Source organism: Chelonoidis abingdonii, chromosome 14 (assembly GCF_003597395.2).
Source record: "Chelonoidis abingdonii isolate Lonesome George chromosome 14, CheloAbing_2.0, whole genome shotgun sequence".
In the NCBI taxonomy this organism is placed as follows: domain Eukaryota; kingdom Metazoa; phylum Chordata; order Testudines; family Testudinidae; genus Chelonoidis; species Chelonoidis abingdonii.
Window position 1 is genome coordinate 20861386 of NC_133782.1, and position 16280 is coordinate 20877665.

Consider the following 16280-nt stretch of genomic DNA (forward strand, 5'->3'; position numbering starts at 1 on the left):
CCCCCCGCAGTCAAATATGTAACAAGAGAAATTACACTCCTGTCAAATAAGCGTAGGGATGGTGTGTGTTGTTGGAGAACCATGAATGCCTGGTGGTTGGTGGGGATGAGGGGCTGGCCTACGAAGTGGCTGCAGAAGGAGGAAGAGGAGAGCCTCAGGGAGGGGAGACAGGCTTAAAGGCAGGGCATGAAGCATTTACAGCCATACTACTGTTAGGGAAAATAACCCCCCCTCTATTATCTTAGGCCCTAGGCCTTTGAGCAAAAATAATTTAGAGCTTTAACTTAGCTTGTTTTACTGTATAAAGGGCATGCTAAGGCAGAAAGATGTACTCAGGGCCCAAAAGAGGAACTAGATTTGGATAAAGGGGAACCAGGAGATCTGTTTTGATAACAGCTGACCCTGCTGTCAAGACTACAGAAAAAGTGCTAAAACAGTAAAACCGCAGACTTGACTGGCAAAGGCTATAACAGGAAAATAGGAAAATGTGTGAGAGTTGCTTTTCCCCGACACTACCAAGGACAAGACCTCAGTAGCAGTTGGGCCAAAGTTTCCCAGTTGCCGGAGAACAAGGGATGCCAGCCCAATCCAGTGGCCATTCCTCTGCCCAACATAAATACAAGTGGTATAGTCCTCATTACCCACCGCTGAGAGAACTATGGGGGTTAATGGGGCAAATCACCAACCCATCCCAATAATAATACTGAGCACTTCTATGGTGCTTAGTATCAGAGGGGTAGCCGTGTTAGTCTGGATCTGTAAAAGCAGCAGAGAATCCTGTGGCACCTTATAGACTAACAGAGGTTTTGGAGCGTGAGCTTTCGTGGGTGAATACCCACTTCGTCAGACGCAGGTAGTGGCTATAGGATGGAAATGTTTCCTTTTCACTCTGTTTTCACGACGCAGGTAGTGGAAATTTCCAGGGGCAGGTATATATATGCTAGCAAGCAAGCTAGAGATAACGAGGTTAGTTCAGTCAGGGAGGGTCAGGCCCTGTTCTAGCAGTAGAGGTGTGAAAACCAAGGGAGGAGAAACTGGTTCTGTAATTGGCAAGCCATTCACAGGTGCTTTGCATTTTCAAAGGGCTTTGATTGCACTTGTGCTTACAGAGGAGACAGCCTGAGACCGCAGTGAGACTGTACTGATTCCCACACTAAACCCGCAGGGCTGGTGGGCGTGGGAGCACTGTGATCTGTAACATGACCCCATGAGTGTGTTCATGCAATTCCCCATGAATTGTGTGACCCTTCTAGCACCAATTATCAGGTGCAGCAACAGCAGAGTAGCCCCCTCAGCACAGCAGAATACCCAGCATGGCTGTTGGAGCTCTGGCTAGCTGCGTTACAAGGACAGATTGTCACTTTGACTCCTCCTTGCTGGCTATTTGTCTTGCCCTCTTCCTACTCTTGGGAATGAGGATAGCCACACCCAGATCTGGCTATATCACCATTTTAGGGAGGCATGCTACTGCCACCAGCTACTCTAATACAGGAAAGCTTTGGCCACAAGGAAACTGTAACAGGAAAAACAAAGTCACTGCCATGACGAAAATGGAGCATCCTCAAGGAGAGGAGTCTGGTATATAAATAACAGAGGCTGGGTATTGCTTTAGATCCAGGCCATTTCCCAGGGAGCATTCAGAGCTGCATAGTAGCTAGACACATACTAGTAGACACTGTTGGCCCCTGGGTGCACCATGTAGCATCCCAAGTACCATCAAACGAAAAGCCAGGTGCCAATGAGTCACATTCTGTCCACTATACTGCCTCATAAACACTTTCCAGAGAAAGGGATTAAAAGGAAAAGAAAGGTCTGAAAAGAGGAAGTGACTCAGCAGACTGGCAACTCCCGAGAGACTTAGGCAGCACAAATATAGTCCTAGCAATCAGCTAAACCCGTGGAAAAATCCAAGAAGTGAATGACCACTGCTGAGCAAGGACTGCCCCCAGGACCCTGATTTCAGAGCTGGTTTGCAGCAGTCTGTGGACAGAGTGGTGCAGGGAGTCTCCTAAGCCCAGAGAATGTGTGTCCAGTGCCTCTGGCCATCCTGGCTCATGCATAGCTGAAGCATTCCAGTACTGCAAGTCTCTACCCCTGTGCTGAGAAGCTTGGCATGTTCATTACAGGAGTGCTCTTCCAGGTCTCAGTGGTATTGCTTGAGGCTGGGCATACATTGTGAGTTTGGGGGTATTGCTTGGGGCTGCGTTGAGTGCTTGTTTGTGCCTTTGCAAGTCAGAATGGTGGCAGGTGTTCTCCAGATGTTGGGTGTGGTTCAAAACATTCTCCAGCCAGACCTTCTGCTGTGCAGCATCTGCAGCTCCCATCCAATCTCCTAGACCTGGAGTCCCTCACATTCTCTTATAAAGTCCTGGCAAGGAGCTCATGTGTCTAGATTCCATATGGGCTTCTGAGCAAGCACTTGTTCCTACAAGTTGCGGAGCACTCTGGCCCTGATGTAGAGAAGCATAAACATTTAAGCAGGTGGCTAGCCAATTGAAGTTAATGGGCTTACTCACAAGCATGTGTTTACCTTAAGCATAAGTGTTTCACTACATAAGAGCTAGCGTGCTCTGCCTGTTGCAGGATCAAGCCCTAAATGAGCTAGCTGAACTTCTCCTGCACGTCCATCAGTTCTTAGGGAGGGAGCACTTCCAACATCGGAGACTTGTCTCTGAACATTTTGTGTGGATCACAGTAGTCATTATTAAGGCTACGTTTTAGTCATGGGTATTTTTAGTAAAAGTCATGGACAGGTCATGGGCAGTAAACAAAAATTCACGGCCTGTGACCTGTCTATGACTTTTACTATATATCCCTAAATAAATCTTGGTGGGCTGTGGGTGCTCTGGGGGAGCTGGTCTGGGGGCATCATAGGTGCTGGGGGAGGTGGCCCACTCATGCTTGGAGGGGGTGGGGCAGCAATGCACAGCCCAGGATCCCTGCTGGTACTGGGGTGGGGGGTTAGTGGGGCTGGCAGGCTCCCTACCCGACTCTGCATGTCCCTGCTGCTCCTAGGCGGCGGAGGGGCCAGGTTGCTCCATGGGCTGCTCCTGCCACAAGCACCAGCTGCACAGCTCCCGTTGGCTGCGGTTCCCAGCCAATGGGAGCTGCAAGGGCAGGGTCTGTGGGCAGCGCATGGAGCCCCCTGGCTCTTCCATCACCTAGAAGCTGCAGGGCCATGCCAGAGGGAGCCGGGGAGCACCCCGACCCCAAGGTAAGCACTGCCCCGGTCCTCCCAATGCCTGTCCCTAGCCCTGAGCCCCCTCCCACACACCCAAACTGCTGCTGCTGGCCCAGGGGCTGCTGCAGAAGTCACGAAGGTCACAGGAAGTCATGGAATCCGTGACCGCCGTGACAGACTTGCAGCCTCATTCATTATCTTTGTTCATTTGGGAACTCTGGAATTCAGCGTACGCCCCAGACATTGGAGATGGCAGAAATGATACAACTTTGGACTGTGGTATTTTAGGAATGATTTTTTACATACACATCGACCCACAGCACTTTGTCTTGGCTGCTTGTCTGGCTGAGAGACTGAGGTACAAACTGATGTGAGTAGCTTTTATATATAGTTAAGGATAATCAGGGCAGGACCGGGGGGGGGCGGTCTCTTGCACGGCTAGCTCTTCGCACTGTATCTACCCTATAATGTAAGATCCTGCTCTTTGGCATATGTTAAAGCTTTGCTGAAAGGTAGGCAGGTCAGACTATTCTTAGTGAGATGCTAAACCTGCCCTGTGTTGTATAATCCATTAACTCTGAGGAGATTGCAATGTAGTCATGGGGTTAATGGTTCAATAAAATTTCAGGTTCAAATGTGTGTCGTCTGCCCTCTAGTGGGGAATGTAATTAGACATTAAAAATGAGTGCAGGGATTAAATATGATTGCCTCACACACAGCCCCTGTGGAAAATAAGAACATGTTCTCGCAGAGTAGGCCTGGTGAGATGTTGTTTCACGCTGGCACAGAGAGCAAAAACAAGTGCCGGGACTTGTAAAGTGCAACAAACTCAACATCCCAGCTCCACAAGAAATTAAATAACTGCCAACAAGCTTGTTAACCAAGCCCTTCAAACAAGGGAAAGTTTGCCAGGGTCCGAATTTGCTTTATCACTCCATCTGTTCAGTGCTGAGGGAAGTGGTCAGGCCTGCTGTCATCCATACTGACAGCTCCAGAATCCAGATTTTCAACAGACCTCAAAACCCAGGAACGCGGTGCTTGGAGGATATTCATTAGACAAGTAATCCCAGTGTTAAACCACAGATATATTGGAAACAGCAGCAAGCAGTAGAATGTTAGACAGCAAGTGACAAAGGCCCTAAAAACCCAAACATACTTCTAGAACTGGAATTTCCATGCCATTAAGTTCATGTAGAAAAAATTTATAAAAAAGCAAGGCAAAGTGGAGAGATCAGTACACCCTGACCCTAGTAATGGACTCTGGCATCTGCACTCAGTTACCGACACAGCTTTCAGACATGCTTAAGTGGATGTATATCGAGATATATATTAAGGTAAACATGCCTATAGAATATAAACCTTCCTGCTTCACAGCATACACCATGATTAGCTTTCAGTATTAGGAAGCAACTTCCTCTTTGGGCAAATTATTACATAACTGTCTATTGTGTGTTTTTAGCATCTGCTAAAGTATCTACTACAGAGACAAGCCACTGGTTTAGATGGATCCTAGTTGGATCTGATATAATTCCTCTGTTCACAGAAAATACTCATTTTCCCAGGATAATCCATGTTCTATCACCTTGAAAAACAGATCTTAACTTCTATCTCCCCCACCCTCCCCAAAAAATATCCATAGCTAAGAAAGGTGACAACTCCACAGAACTGGGAAAGGCCAGAGAATTTGTCTTTTCAGTTAGGCAATGGGGTACAGAGGCCTTCACCTCTAGGGTACAAGTTCCAGTGTGACTCTAGATTAGGGGTACTAGCAAGCAGGGGGGCAGGGAATAGGCTAAGGAGCATTTTGCACCTAAGGCACTGCATCAGATCCAGTCCAGTCCCAGAGCAGGCTGGAAAGTGACCCAAAAGGCCCCTCTCTGTAGCTGCTCCATGGCCTGCGTGAGCCCAGTTGGTGGGTCCCGCTCCTGTCAGTTCTCTGTGGGCACATGTCCCATTGCAAGCAGCACTAACCGGGCTCCCCGGCCCTAAGGGCTGATCAGGCCAGAGCGGGGACTCCCCGCTGCAGAGAGCGGGGTGCACACCCGGAGCTGCCAGCAGCGACGGGATTAGAGCTCCCGCGACCCCCCCACCCCGCGTCTAGGGGGGGCTGTGAAAAGGACGAGCCACGTGGGTCCAACTCCTGGCGCGAGAGGCCAAGCCCAGGGGGTGCGGCTGCACGCGCCCCGGGACAGGCACGTGTGTCGCGCTTGTGCCCCCCGCGGCCGCGCCAAACGCCGCCACGCGCCGTGGGGGACTCAGGGTCACCGCGGCAACGGGGACGCTGCTGGTGCGAGGCTAAGGCCCCGCCCCGTTGCTGCGTGAAGTCCCTGAGCAACCCTCTCCCCCCGCCCTTCCCGGCGGACTCTGGACGGTCGGTGCCGGAAGTGCCTCCCTATTGGATGAGCGGGCCGGAAGCGGAAGTGTGAAGGATGGCGGGGGTTGTAGCTGTGGTACTGGGGCTCTTGCTGCTGCTGGGCTCTCCGGGCGGCTCGACGGGCCCGCCCCGGGACAGCCTGCGGGAGGAGCTGCTGCTCAGCCCGCTGCCTTCCGGGGACCTCGCCGCCACCTTCCAGTTCCGGGCCCGCTGGGACTCGGAGCTGCACCGGGAGGGAGGTGAGGGGCGGGGCTGGTAACCTGGGTGTGGGGCGGGGTTCTGGGCTGCGGGGAGCTGGTCCGTTACCGTCCTGCCTCAGTGCCGGGGCCGGGGCTGGGGCTGGGCTGCACCAGGGAGCCGTGAGGCAGGATGAACGGTGGGCTGAGGCTCGGTTCAGGGCTGCCGGGCGCTGGGTGGGCCGGGATGACTGGGCACACGACCTCCTGGACTCACCGTGCACGTGCGCCGCTCATTCTGCTCCCGGCAGTCTCTCACTACAGGCTCTTCCCCAAGGCTCTGGGTCAGCTCATCTCCAAGTTCTTGGTTCGAGAGCTGCACCTGTCCCTCACTCAGGGCTTCTGGCGAACACGGACCTGGGGACAACCCTACTTGCAAGCTCCAGCTGGGGCTGAGCTCTGGGTCTGGTTCCAGGACTCTGTCACTGAGTAAGTGTCTCGGCTGGTACCAAAGTAACCATTCTAAAAGAAAGTTACAGCTAGAGGCAATGCCCAAGCTTCACCCACCCAATGGTGTGGCATTGGCCTCTTCCCATCAGTCCAAGGGCCACACCTGACTGATTCCCAGTGGACTATATTGAAGTTACTCACATTTTTAATACTGATTGGTAGCCTCTAAATATTGTGGGGTGATTAATCTGCTGGCATAAATGGGCATGCTTGGCTATTATGGCAATGAGGGCATAGAAATACTTATAAATAAACTGCATTGCATCTACTTGTCTCATTGTTGAATTTGACCCAAGGTCCTAACATATAGTTCTCTATCATCTGCTGTCACCTATAGTCTGGCTGTTAGCTTCACTGTAGGTTGGGCTGCAGTGTGGTCTCCCTTGGGTTAGAGAACTGCACTCACAAGGGAGAATTTGTAATGTTCTAGATGTCTGGAAGAAAGTGTGGAATAAGTTGCTATTCATTCTAAAGGTGCCAGGATCTGGCCCTGTGTTTGCAACGTATTGTGCACATCTGTGATGTTCTGTAAAGAATATTTGTATTCACTGTTGGAGCAAGTGTAATTATTTTGTGGGCTGTATGTTGACAAGATTCCATTTCTCTTGTTCCCGCCCCAACCATGATACCTTTGTAGTCCTTGTGTGCTGTGAAATATCATTTCTAGCTTACTTCCATGGACCTCCTTATATCCTCATTTCTTTCTGGCTGTCTCCAAAGCCCTTGTTTTATTGTTGTCTGGTTAAGGCTTAGTAGTGATATTTACACATTTATTAACAGTGCTCTCTTTGCAATGATCTATTCATTTATCAAATACACTATACAAATTTTTTAATTTCAAACAGACCCATATAGATTTGGGAGAGAGACAGTTGTGTAACTTGTTGCCTCTTATATTTTTCATTCAGTGTTGATAAAGCCTGGAAAGAACTTAGTAACATCCTCTCAGGGACATTCTGTGCCTCTCTGAACTTCATTGATTCCACCAACACCGTCACTCCAACTGCATCATTCAAACCTCTGGGTTTGGCCAATGGTGAGACAGGACGTGTGTGAAAGGACTGGCTTTGCTCTGTGGGGGAATGCTTATTGATTGTTGACGGTTCACTTCACTGTTGCTGTGGTACTGAGGATGCAGGTCCTGGGAGAACTCTTGGTTATGCTAACATCCTAAGGGTAGGTCATCTAAGTGAATTTGGAAGTGGAGAGGTATCAGATAGCTCTAGAAACTGAAACCATCTGTGTCCACAGGACATACATAGCATGGGCAGCAGCCATGCTAGATTCACCTCCACCAGGGTTTCATTCCTCACCTGAAGGAACCACTTTAAGGGGAAAGGGGGGGAATTTGGGTATTCTGGCTCATTCGGTCCTCGTCCCCTTTTCTGAGACTGCTGACAAGGGGGTCAGTTAGTGCCAGTTGTGGTGATTATTGTGATGCCGATACCTGCAGACTAGGAACTGAACTGAAATGTCAAACTAACTTCATATAGGCAGCTGGAAGCAGCTTCTAGTCCCCACCAAACTCAGCTCGATTTGAACCAGTGACCTAAAGGCCCTCTGATAAGAACCTGAATAGAATAACTTCCATACCTCAAGTTATTCAGGCCCCTCTGTGGCAAAGAACTGTAGAAAGTAATGAGGACTGGAAGCTTGCAGGCTATTCATCCAGAAACTAGACCAGAGGGTTTTTTCCTATATGTTGGAGATACACGCAGCTGTCCCCTCATCCATTGTTTAATGAAGTGGCCCCGCAGTGGTCTCCTCCCTTTTCCACAGAGCTCATGGGATTCTAGACCCCTTCAGAGACTGATCAGCTTTGAGAAGTGTTGCTTTGGTGCATGTGGACAGACTAACACCAGGCTACTAACCCTCCACTCCCCCATCCCAGTTACAGATCACCATCTCCTGAGATATGCCGTCTTGCCCCGGGAGGTCGTCTGTACTGAGAACCTCACGCCTTGGAAAAAGCTGCTGCCATGTGGTTCAAAGGTGAGGGCAAATTCCAAGCTTTCCACTGCCTGATCAGGTCATCGCCAGAGTCTTTGGAGCTGGGTTCCCAAAGAGCAAATGTTACTGCATCGCTATAACTCCCATTGGAGTCCTGCTCCCATCTCAGCAGGAGCAGGTGGAGTTGGGATACTTGGTGAGAGGTGAAGCCTCTGCTGGGCTCTTTGAAAGTTTGAGGCACCTGATAGCTTGGTGGTGGTTACATATGTAGCTGGTGATTGAATAATGTTTTCTCTTTCACTGTCTGCAGGCTGGTCTTGCTGTTTTGCTGAAGGCTGAACGTTTGTTCCACACCAGTTACCACTCCCAGGCAGTGCATATCCGCCCCATCTGCAGGGTGAGCCCCACTAGTGTCCAAAAGCTGGGAGTAGCGAGCATTTCTGGACAAGCTGATAAGACCCTTGATGCTTTAGGAATGAACATATAGACAGAACACTAGGAAGCATTTCCTAATCATTTGGGTTGGTAAACTATACCAGACAAAGCCCTGGAGCATACACTGTAGGGAACAGCTCTTCCCTGGCCCTTGTGAAATAGGCTGATTAAGACCTAATCCACCCACATTGAAGTGATATATTGTCCTTCTTCACTCTTATGAGTCCCATCTGGGCCCTGCAGTGTGTCTAATGACCCTATTATAACCTCATCTCCCTCTTGTGATGAGTCTTGCCCTTCTGGAAGGTGGGTTTGTGTTGAATACAGTCTCTGGTTTGTCTTGTCCTCCAGGATGCTTCGTGTCTGAGTGTCTCCTGGGAACTTAGACAGACCCTCACCGTGGTCTTTGACGCCTTCTCCATTGGTCAAGGAAAGAGAGGTAACTGGAATAACCTGCACTATGTTGTGTTCTCTGGGTGCACTGAGACTCATTTGCTCGCATCCTGGCTGACCGCTCTGTGTGTCTGTCTTCTCCAGACTGGTCCCTTTTCAAGATGTTCTCACGCACTGTCACTGAAGCTTGTCCTCTTGCGTCTGAGAGCAAAATCTATGTTGATATTTCCAGTAAGACCCAGGTAACACTTCCTATTCATTGTCCTGCTTAGTACCATGACATAGCAACCTGTTAGAAGGAATTTGGATTCCCTGCAGCATTGTCTGCTGTCTCCAATTTTCAGAGTGCGGAGATGAAACTGCCCTGCAGTGCCGTCACCCAGAGCTCCCTGTGGGGACGGGATTCTTGATGAAATGATTCATGTTGTGAGTTGTGGATGTGTCTGTTGAAAGAGTAAAATTATTAGAGTACTGTCCAGAAATGGAGATGTTACAGTAGTGTTATGGAAGGTTCTGAGCTGGCCCTGTGCTGGGGGAGCGTTCCTAGACAGAGTACGGGCCAGTCATTTCCATGCCGTGAAATGCTAAGGACCATCTTTCTGTCTACTGGTTAATGCAAGAGTTGCCTTTCCTCCTGTGTGCTCTGCTTACATTCTCAGGAGAACGAACTGCTGGAGGTGACCCCACTTCCACTGTCCGTGCATGAAGCATCTGTCCAAGGAGACAGGAGAACCTATGCAGTCTATGACTTACTGAGCCCCTCGCTCTTTAATGTGTCTCGCAGCCTCAACGTGCAGCTGAAATGGAAACGGCCCCAGGACAGCTGTGAGTGACTAATGGCTTCATTTTACCTGCACAGTGCATGACTCCAGCTCCCCCCACCCAACCAGTTCTTAATATGCCAACCTGGGATGGGGATACTCAGACTCTTGCTGCTATTAGTCACTTTGTGGGCCCTAAGAAAGAGGAGAGGACTGCATGCTTTTTGGTGGGGAGAGACATATAGCAGCAACATTCAGGAGACCCTTCCTCCATCCCACTCTGTGCTGGGGTGCCCCCTGCCCCCTCTTCTGCTCCATGCGAGATAGGAGGCAGTAGGAGCCATGTGAAAGGGAAGTGCCCCCGGCCTCTCAGCTCCTTCCTGAGTGGATAACAGTATTCTTGTGTTCAGAGTTACAGCTGGGCTTTGGTGTTACTAGCTCCTATTTGATTTCCCTGTTGCAGTGGATCTATCAACACCTGTGCTCCATGCTCAGCGCTATGTGAGTGGATATGGCCTGCAGACAGGAGAAATCAGCACCTTGATTTATAACACCCACCCATACCGGGCTTTCCCTGTGATACTACTGGAGACTGTACCCTGGTACCTGAGACTCTATGTTCACACTTTGGTCATCACCACCAAGGGAAAGGAAAACAAACCAAGTAAGGAATACACACTGTGCAGACTTCCCTGGCCCCAGGGTCTCATTCCAGCGACTGATCAGTCCCTGCCCAGTCACCAGGGGTTCAGTGTGAGCTCCTTGTACACTGTGCTGTTTTGGAAAGCTAACTTCAGAAACACCCTCAAGTTTAGCACTAGCAGCAGCATCTGCTCAGGAGAGTTCTGGGGATGGAAGAACAGCAAGCCAGCACTGGGGTGTCTGAGCAGAGCTGTGTGTTCACGAAACTTGTACGCATCAGTTCAGTTACAGCCATGATCTCATGAGCATTACACTTTAAGAGTAATGGGGTTGGCTTGATAATGGACACACACAGAACAGTCTGTCTGTGGGCATTCCATTATCCTCCATGGGGATGTGTAGCAGGGGTGGGTGAGAACTTCTTCCCTTACAGTAGTGTCTGATAGATGGGGTGAGGCATCCTGGGTATTTGTCACAGAGCCTCTCTGACATGAGAATTGTGTTTATCTTTCTGTGTTGTTTTGGGTTAGTGAGAACTGGTCAACTTGAGCATCTTTTGCTTTTTAATGTTGTTCCTGTGAATTACATGCCAAGCCCTGACTGTCCAGAACAGAGCATAGCACAGTCCCTGCTCTGAGTAGCTCATACTCCAAGTGGGGAGAGCAGAAGCCATAGGGAAAGGTTGTCTGAGGTGGTTGTAATCCTGTGCCCTCGTAGGGGAGGGTGGAGGCAACAGTATCGCTCAGTGCAGTCTGTGTTAGTGGGGAAAGTTCCCAGCAGGGTGACATGTGACTGTCTTTGGTGGTAGGTTATATCCACTACCAGCCGGCTCAGGACCGAAGGCGGCCCCATCTGCTGGAAATGCTGATCCAGCTCCCAGCAAACTCTGTCACCAAGATCACCATCCAGTTCGAGAGAGCCTTACTGAAGTGGACAGAGTATACCCCTGACCCCAATCACGGCTTTTATGTGAGGTAAAGCCATATGCCCTTGCTTTGGGGTAACTTACATATTGTGGGCCAGGCTTCTGTGGGGCTTTCCCTTTCTAGACCTGTCATGGGTTCTGGGCCCAATGCCTCACATAAGGCTTGGCTCCTGGTGTGTGTGTTGTTTGCCATTTGTTTTGTAGCATGACTGAAGACTGCATCTTTCAGACTCTGTTGCTGCTTTTGTCTCCTTAGTCCATCTGTTCTGAGTGCCCTGGTGCCAAGTGTCATAGCAATGAAGCCAGAGGATGCAGAACAGAGTCCTCTCTTCACCTCACTGTGAGTGCACCTTGTCTCTGGCAATTGGGGAAAGGGAGGGGTTGTTTGTGTTGGGCTGGAATTCCTAGGCACTTGCTGCACATGGATCTCACACCTGGTAGGTGCTAACGTACATGTGTCAGCACTCAGTTCCGTGTAGAGTTACTCAGTAGTCTTCTCAGTGACATGTTCAGAATCGGAGACACAAACTCCACCCCGTAGGAGCCCGTGTGAGGGGAATGGTCAGCTCCTGGAGTGGGAAGAATGAGAAGGTCACATACAACAATCTGTGTGTGTTTGGTCTCATGTAGGGCAGCCACAGGTTCAATATGAGCCTGCAGAGTTTGCAGAGTGGCTTCCCCTGTAGGCCCTGCACTTGGTGTGGGATAGTGCCCAAATGAACTATTCCTCCTGTGTGTGCTTTTCTCTCGGATGCTGTCGGCCTCTCCCAAGGGGGCTCAGGTTCATGATGGGACTTCAGAGATGACCAGGCAGGTGTGTCTAATGCTGGCTGGAGAGAAGGGCCCAGGTTCTGAGCAGGGTGTAATAAGTGCAGCTTTGGGGTGACTGTGAGAGCAGGTGGGCAACATTGCTTACCATCGCACTAGGAAGGATCTTACTGGAATGTTTTGCATGGAATGATGTTACCCCTCCTGCTTCCATCTCCAGATTTCCTTCTTCCGATGGCTCCAGCTACTTTGTGCGTCTCTACACGGAGCCACTGCTGGTGAACTTGCCAACACCTGACTTCAGCATGCCATATAACGTCATCTGCTTGACCTGCACTGTGGTGGCCGTGTGCTATGGCTCCTTCTACAACTTATTGACCAGAACCTTCCATGTGGAAGAGCCAAGCAGTGGAGGCCTGGCCAAGCGACTGGCCAACATCATCCGCAAAGTCAGAGGGGTTCCACCCCTCTGAGAGAATCCAATGCAGTGGGCATGTAATGTGGGCTTCAGTGGGAGGGCTACAGCCAGGGCTTGCAGGGAGATTGTGAGAGGACAGGAAAACATTGCTGCCTTATCTCCTGCTGCCTCATGTACCTCTGTCTCTTGGAGCCCTTGAAGCCAAGATAGCAGGGATAACTTCCACCAGTTAAGAGGCTGCTGGGAATTGTAGTCCCAAAGCTCCATGATCACAGGGAAGTGCAGAGCCAAGTGATCAGGAAAGAGGCATGATAGTCCTGTTCTGGGGAGGGGTAATTTATGTTCTGTAAAAAGGTACCAGAAATAAATCTGAGCTGTTTTGTAGGCCTGTGCTGTTCTTTTTTTGTAGCTGAAAGGTGGGGGGTTCCAGCTTCTTCTGTCCCCTCGTTTAGCCTCCCATGTCAGCCCTGCCCTGTAGGGACAGTTGTTCTCACTCCTGGCTCCTTTCCTGGGCCAGCTGTGGAGCTGGGCATCTTGGTTAAGTACCCTCTTACCCCCTGCCTGGAAATGTTCCACTTCAATGGCAGATCTGTTTTTGTTGCCCTGGCAACCACCATAAATGAACAGTTGTCCACCGTTCTTGGTAGTGATATTGCAGGAGCAGGTCAGCATAAGAGTTGCACGGGCTGGAGTAAGCAAGGAACTCTCAAAGTTCAACTGGAGAGTGAACATGGAGTGTGGAGACAAAACTGAAGGATTGCACAAGATTGAGCAGAGCACTGACCCTATCTACTCCAGTATCTTACCACCTGCCATTTTGAACCAGGCCATGGGTATGTCCTGCATGCAGCAGTGGTCAGTTCCTGTCGGTGAGACTTCAGGAGAAGCTAACAGTTCTCCATCGTGGCCTTTGCCGATGGGGCAATGCTGCACATAGATATCAAAGTCTCACCTGACCCCTGCCTGGATCAGTTTATGTTCTGAAGTAGATTTAATTACATTTCACTTAGCATGAGGAACTGCAGTGATGTGGGGGTCTCTGTTCCCCAGGGGCTGAAAGATTTGGCAGAAGGCCAGGGTTCTCTCTCTAGGGAGGGCATGAGGAGCAAATGAGTGCAAAGGTACAATGATCTGATTTGTGCACAGACAGCTCGTGAACGTGTGAATGCAGATGTGTGCATCTTCCAGTTTTTGGCGGTCGTTATTCAAGGCAGAGAACTGAAAAAACTTTTCCAAATACTACTTTGAAGTTTTCCATATGTTTTCTTGGAGGTTGGACTCAATTCTTTGGTGTTCGCTTGCCAGGAGTATGATAACTGCTCTGGCTGTTGCTAAAACTGAATTTTAATGGAATCTTGGAGAATATTTGTGGAAAGAAAATATAAGTATAATTGTGATTACCCTAGATCCTGATTCCAAGAGTCGCTCTCATCCATTTGGAACAGAAATGTATCACTTGCATGTAGCTGATCAAAAGATCTTGAATTTCCACAGTGATACTCAGAGAATCAGCTACAGACCAAAATGTATTCATAGAAAGAGGCCAAAGTTATGAATGATTCATTTAGCTCTGAGCAGGTTCTGATTGGCCACATGAGGTTGGTTTTTTTTTGTGGGGAGGGGGATTGGGTCACATTCAGCAGCCTGCACTGGGCTGGAGACTTTCCTCTAGCAGGATGAAGCTATTACTGTTACCTTTGTAGCCTCTGTAGTATAATTGTTAGAGGACTTGGATGTAGAATTATAGAAATCTCTTGGCAACACTGCCCTACAGGGGCCATCTTCGGGGCTGAGCTGGCAAAATTCTGAAGACAGAACAAAGAAGGGCATTAAATAGAGAAGCAACAGCCACCACCCCTCACAGCCCAACATGGCCACAGGTCCTACACTCTTCTGCTCTGGTCTGGGGTTTGTGGCACCTTCTCCCCATGGTGCAACAGGAATAGCAGGGGTGTGGCTTGAGCCTTGGCCTTGCTTCGAGGTTTAGCCAGAAGCTGTTTACAGCCTCTTTTTCCTGGGAATATTCTCTCCTGGAGCTGCTGTAGTGATGCTAAACAGACACCAAGGAGAGGAACCCTGCTCTAGTTGGAGCCAGGGCCATGGAAAATGCACAGCTCCTAAGTGGCAGAGCAAATAGGAGCTGGGATTGGTGGATGGGTGGCGTCATCGCACATGGAAGAGAACCAAACTTGAAGGCTGATGATTTCTTCCTGCCCACAGTGATATAAAGTTGACCTGCCAGGGCCCCACATCCATATGTTTCTTTTTTCATTATAAATCTGGTTTAGTGACATGGCCCCACTGGTGCAGTGAAGGAAGACGATCAGGATTTCAGAGTACTGAGCAGTCATCTGGAGCAAGAGCCGCCTACACAATGTCTTTGCTACGCTGCAGGACGCTAGGCTGGCCTCATCTAGGCAGCTCTGAGTAACGGGCAAGTCAAAACATCACACTATAAATGCACCTAGACAGGATCTGCATCTCCCCAGCCCAGATCTGGGATTGGTGTCCTTAGCAGGGCTCCATGAGCCTTGCCTGGTTCCTCAGGAGCTACTCCCTATATCTCAGTTATTGCCAGGAAGATGTGTTTTTATCTGTTAAAAGATATTATATCCTTGCCAACCGCTTATCTCTTAGAGGAACAAAAGAACAGCTGCACAGTGTCAGCCTTGAGCGCCATCTCCTCCAATATGCTGTTTCCCAGTGGCCAGAACTAGCTGCTCTAGAGAAAGCAACTCTACTGTGGGCAATAATTTCTTCCCAACTCAGCAATTGGAGGCATGAGGATTCAGATCCCTTATCTTTGCTGCCCTCTCTAGTGTAAGTGAGGATGCTCTCGTTATCTATGGATCTGACCCTTTTTTGTATTCTTGAGAGGGGGGAGAGGGTGAGGGGAGATGTCCTTATATCGGTTTTAAATAGGTTGTTGTATTTCTTTAACTGTCCTCTTGCAAAATGGGAAGATAAATAGGAGCACCTCCTGACCTTCTCTGTACTTGTCACTTGTATTGTCCTCTGCGATGTTCCCTTTCCAAACTAAACAATCCCAGTCTCTTCTGTCTCTATATGAAGTCTCTGCAGGCCTCTAGACGTTTTTTGTACCTGTCTCAGAATTCCCTTTATTTCTATTACTTCTGATTTCTAGAAATGGGCTGACCAGAACTGAACCCAGTATCTCAGGTGAGGGTGAACCACTACTAACCTAATTGTAGTATGATTCTCCATCTCATCCTTTTTATCCCTTAACAGTTTGCTTGCTTTTTTTTAGTTGCTCATTGAGCAGAGGTCTTCACTGAATGAAATCCAGCTCTGTTTTCTGAGTGATGCTTAATTTTAGATCCCAGCAAAGTATATGAGTGGCTCAGATTATTTCTTGTAGTGTGCATCACTTTGCATTTGTTAGCAATTGTTCTCATCAAATAATTGTGCCCATCTGGACTTTCTCCTACCTCCTTGCTAACTCTCTTTTCTAGATCATAATAATGGTCCTAATGCAGATCCTTGGGCAGTCTGCTATTGCCCATCTGCTATATTGAAAACTGGCCATTTATCCCTACTCTGTTCTCTGTTACTTAGTTTTTAATCCATGACCATATTTTGCCTGTCTTTCCGTGACTACTTAATATCCTTAATAGGTTTTTTGTGAGGGACTGTCAAAGGCTCCTTGAATGCCCAAATAAACTACTCCAACCTGTTCTCCTATATGCACTATTTTGTGGATTATGCTTAAAAGATTATAGCAGATTG

The 16280-nt window shown here is 49.1% G+C and overlaps 2 protein-coding genes and 1 long non-coding RNA gene across 3 annotated transcripts in view; all 3 read left to right on the forward strand.

Annotated features, from left to right (window-relative positions):
• SYS1 (SYS1 golgi trafficking protein) overlaps positions 1-16280 on the forward strand; it is a 114872-nt gene that overhangs the window by 50200 nt on the left and 48392 nt on the right. The window lies entirely within an intron of this gene.
• LOC116817375 (uncharacterized) lies at positions 31-2030 on the forward strand. The gene is made up of 2 exons (XR_004371891.2): positions 31-718; positions 1065-2030. It is a non-coding gene; the product is annotated as an uncharacterized LOC116817375 (long non-coding RNA).
• PIGT (phosphatidylinositol glycan anchor biosynthesis class T) lies at positions 5574-12917 on the forward strand. The gene is made up of 12 exons (XM_032767349.2): positions 5574-5794; positions 6043-6220; positions 7150-7277; positions 8133-8233; positions 8502-8588; positions 8978-9065; positions 9164-9261; positions 9679-9844; positions 10244-10444; positions 11231-11396; positions 11604-11687; positions 12336-12917. Exons 1-12 carry the CDS (start codon positions 5611-5613, stop codon positions 12586-12588), a joined length of 1734 nt encoding a protein of 577 aa, XP_032623240.1. The 5' UTR covers positions 5574-5610; the 3' UTR covers positions 12589-12917.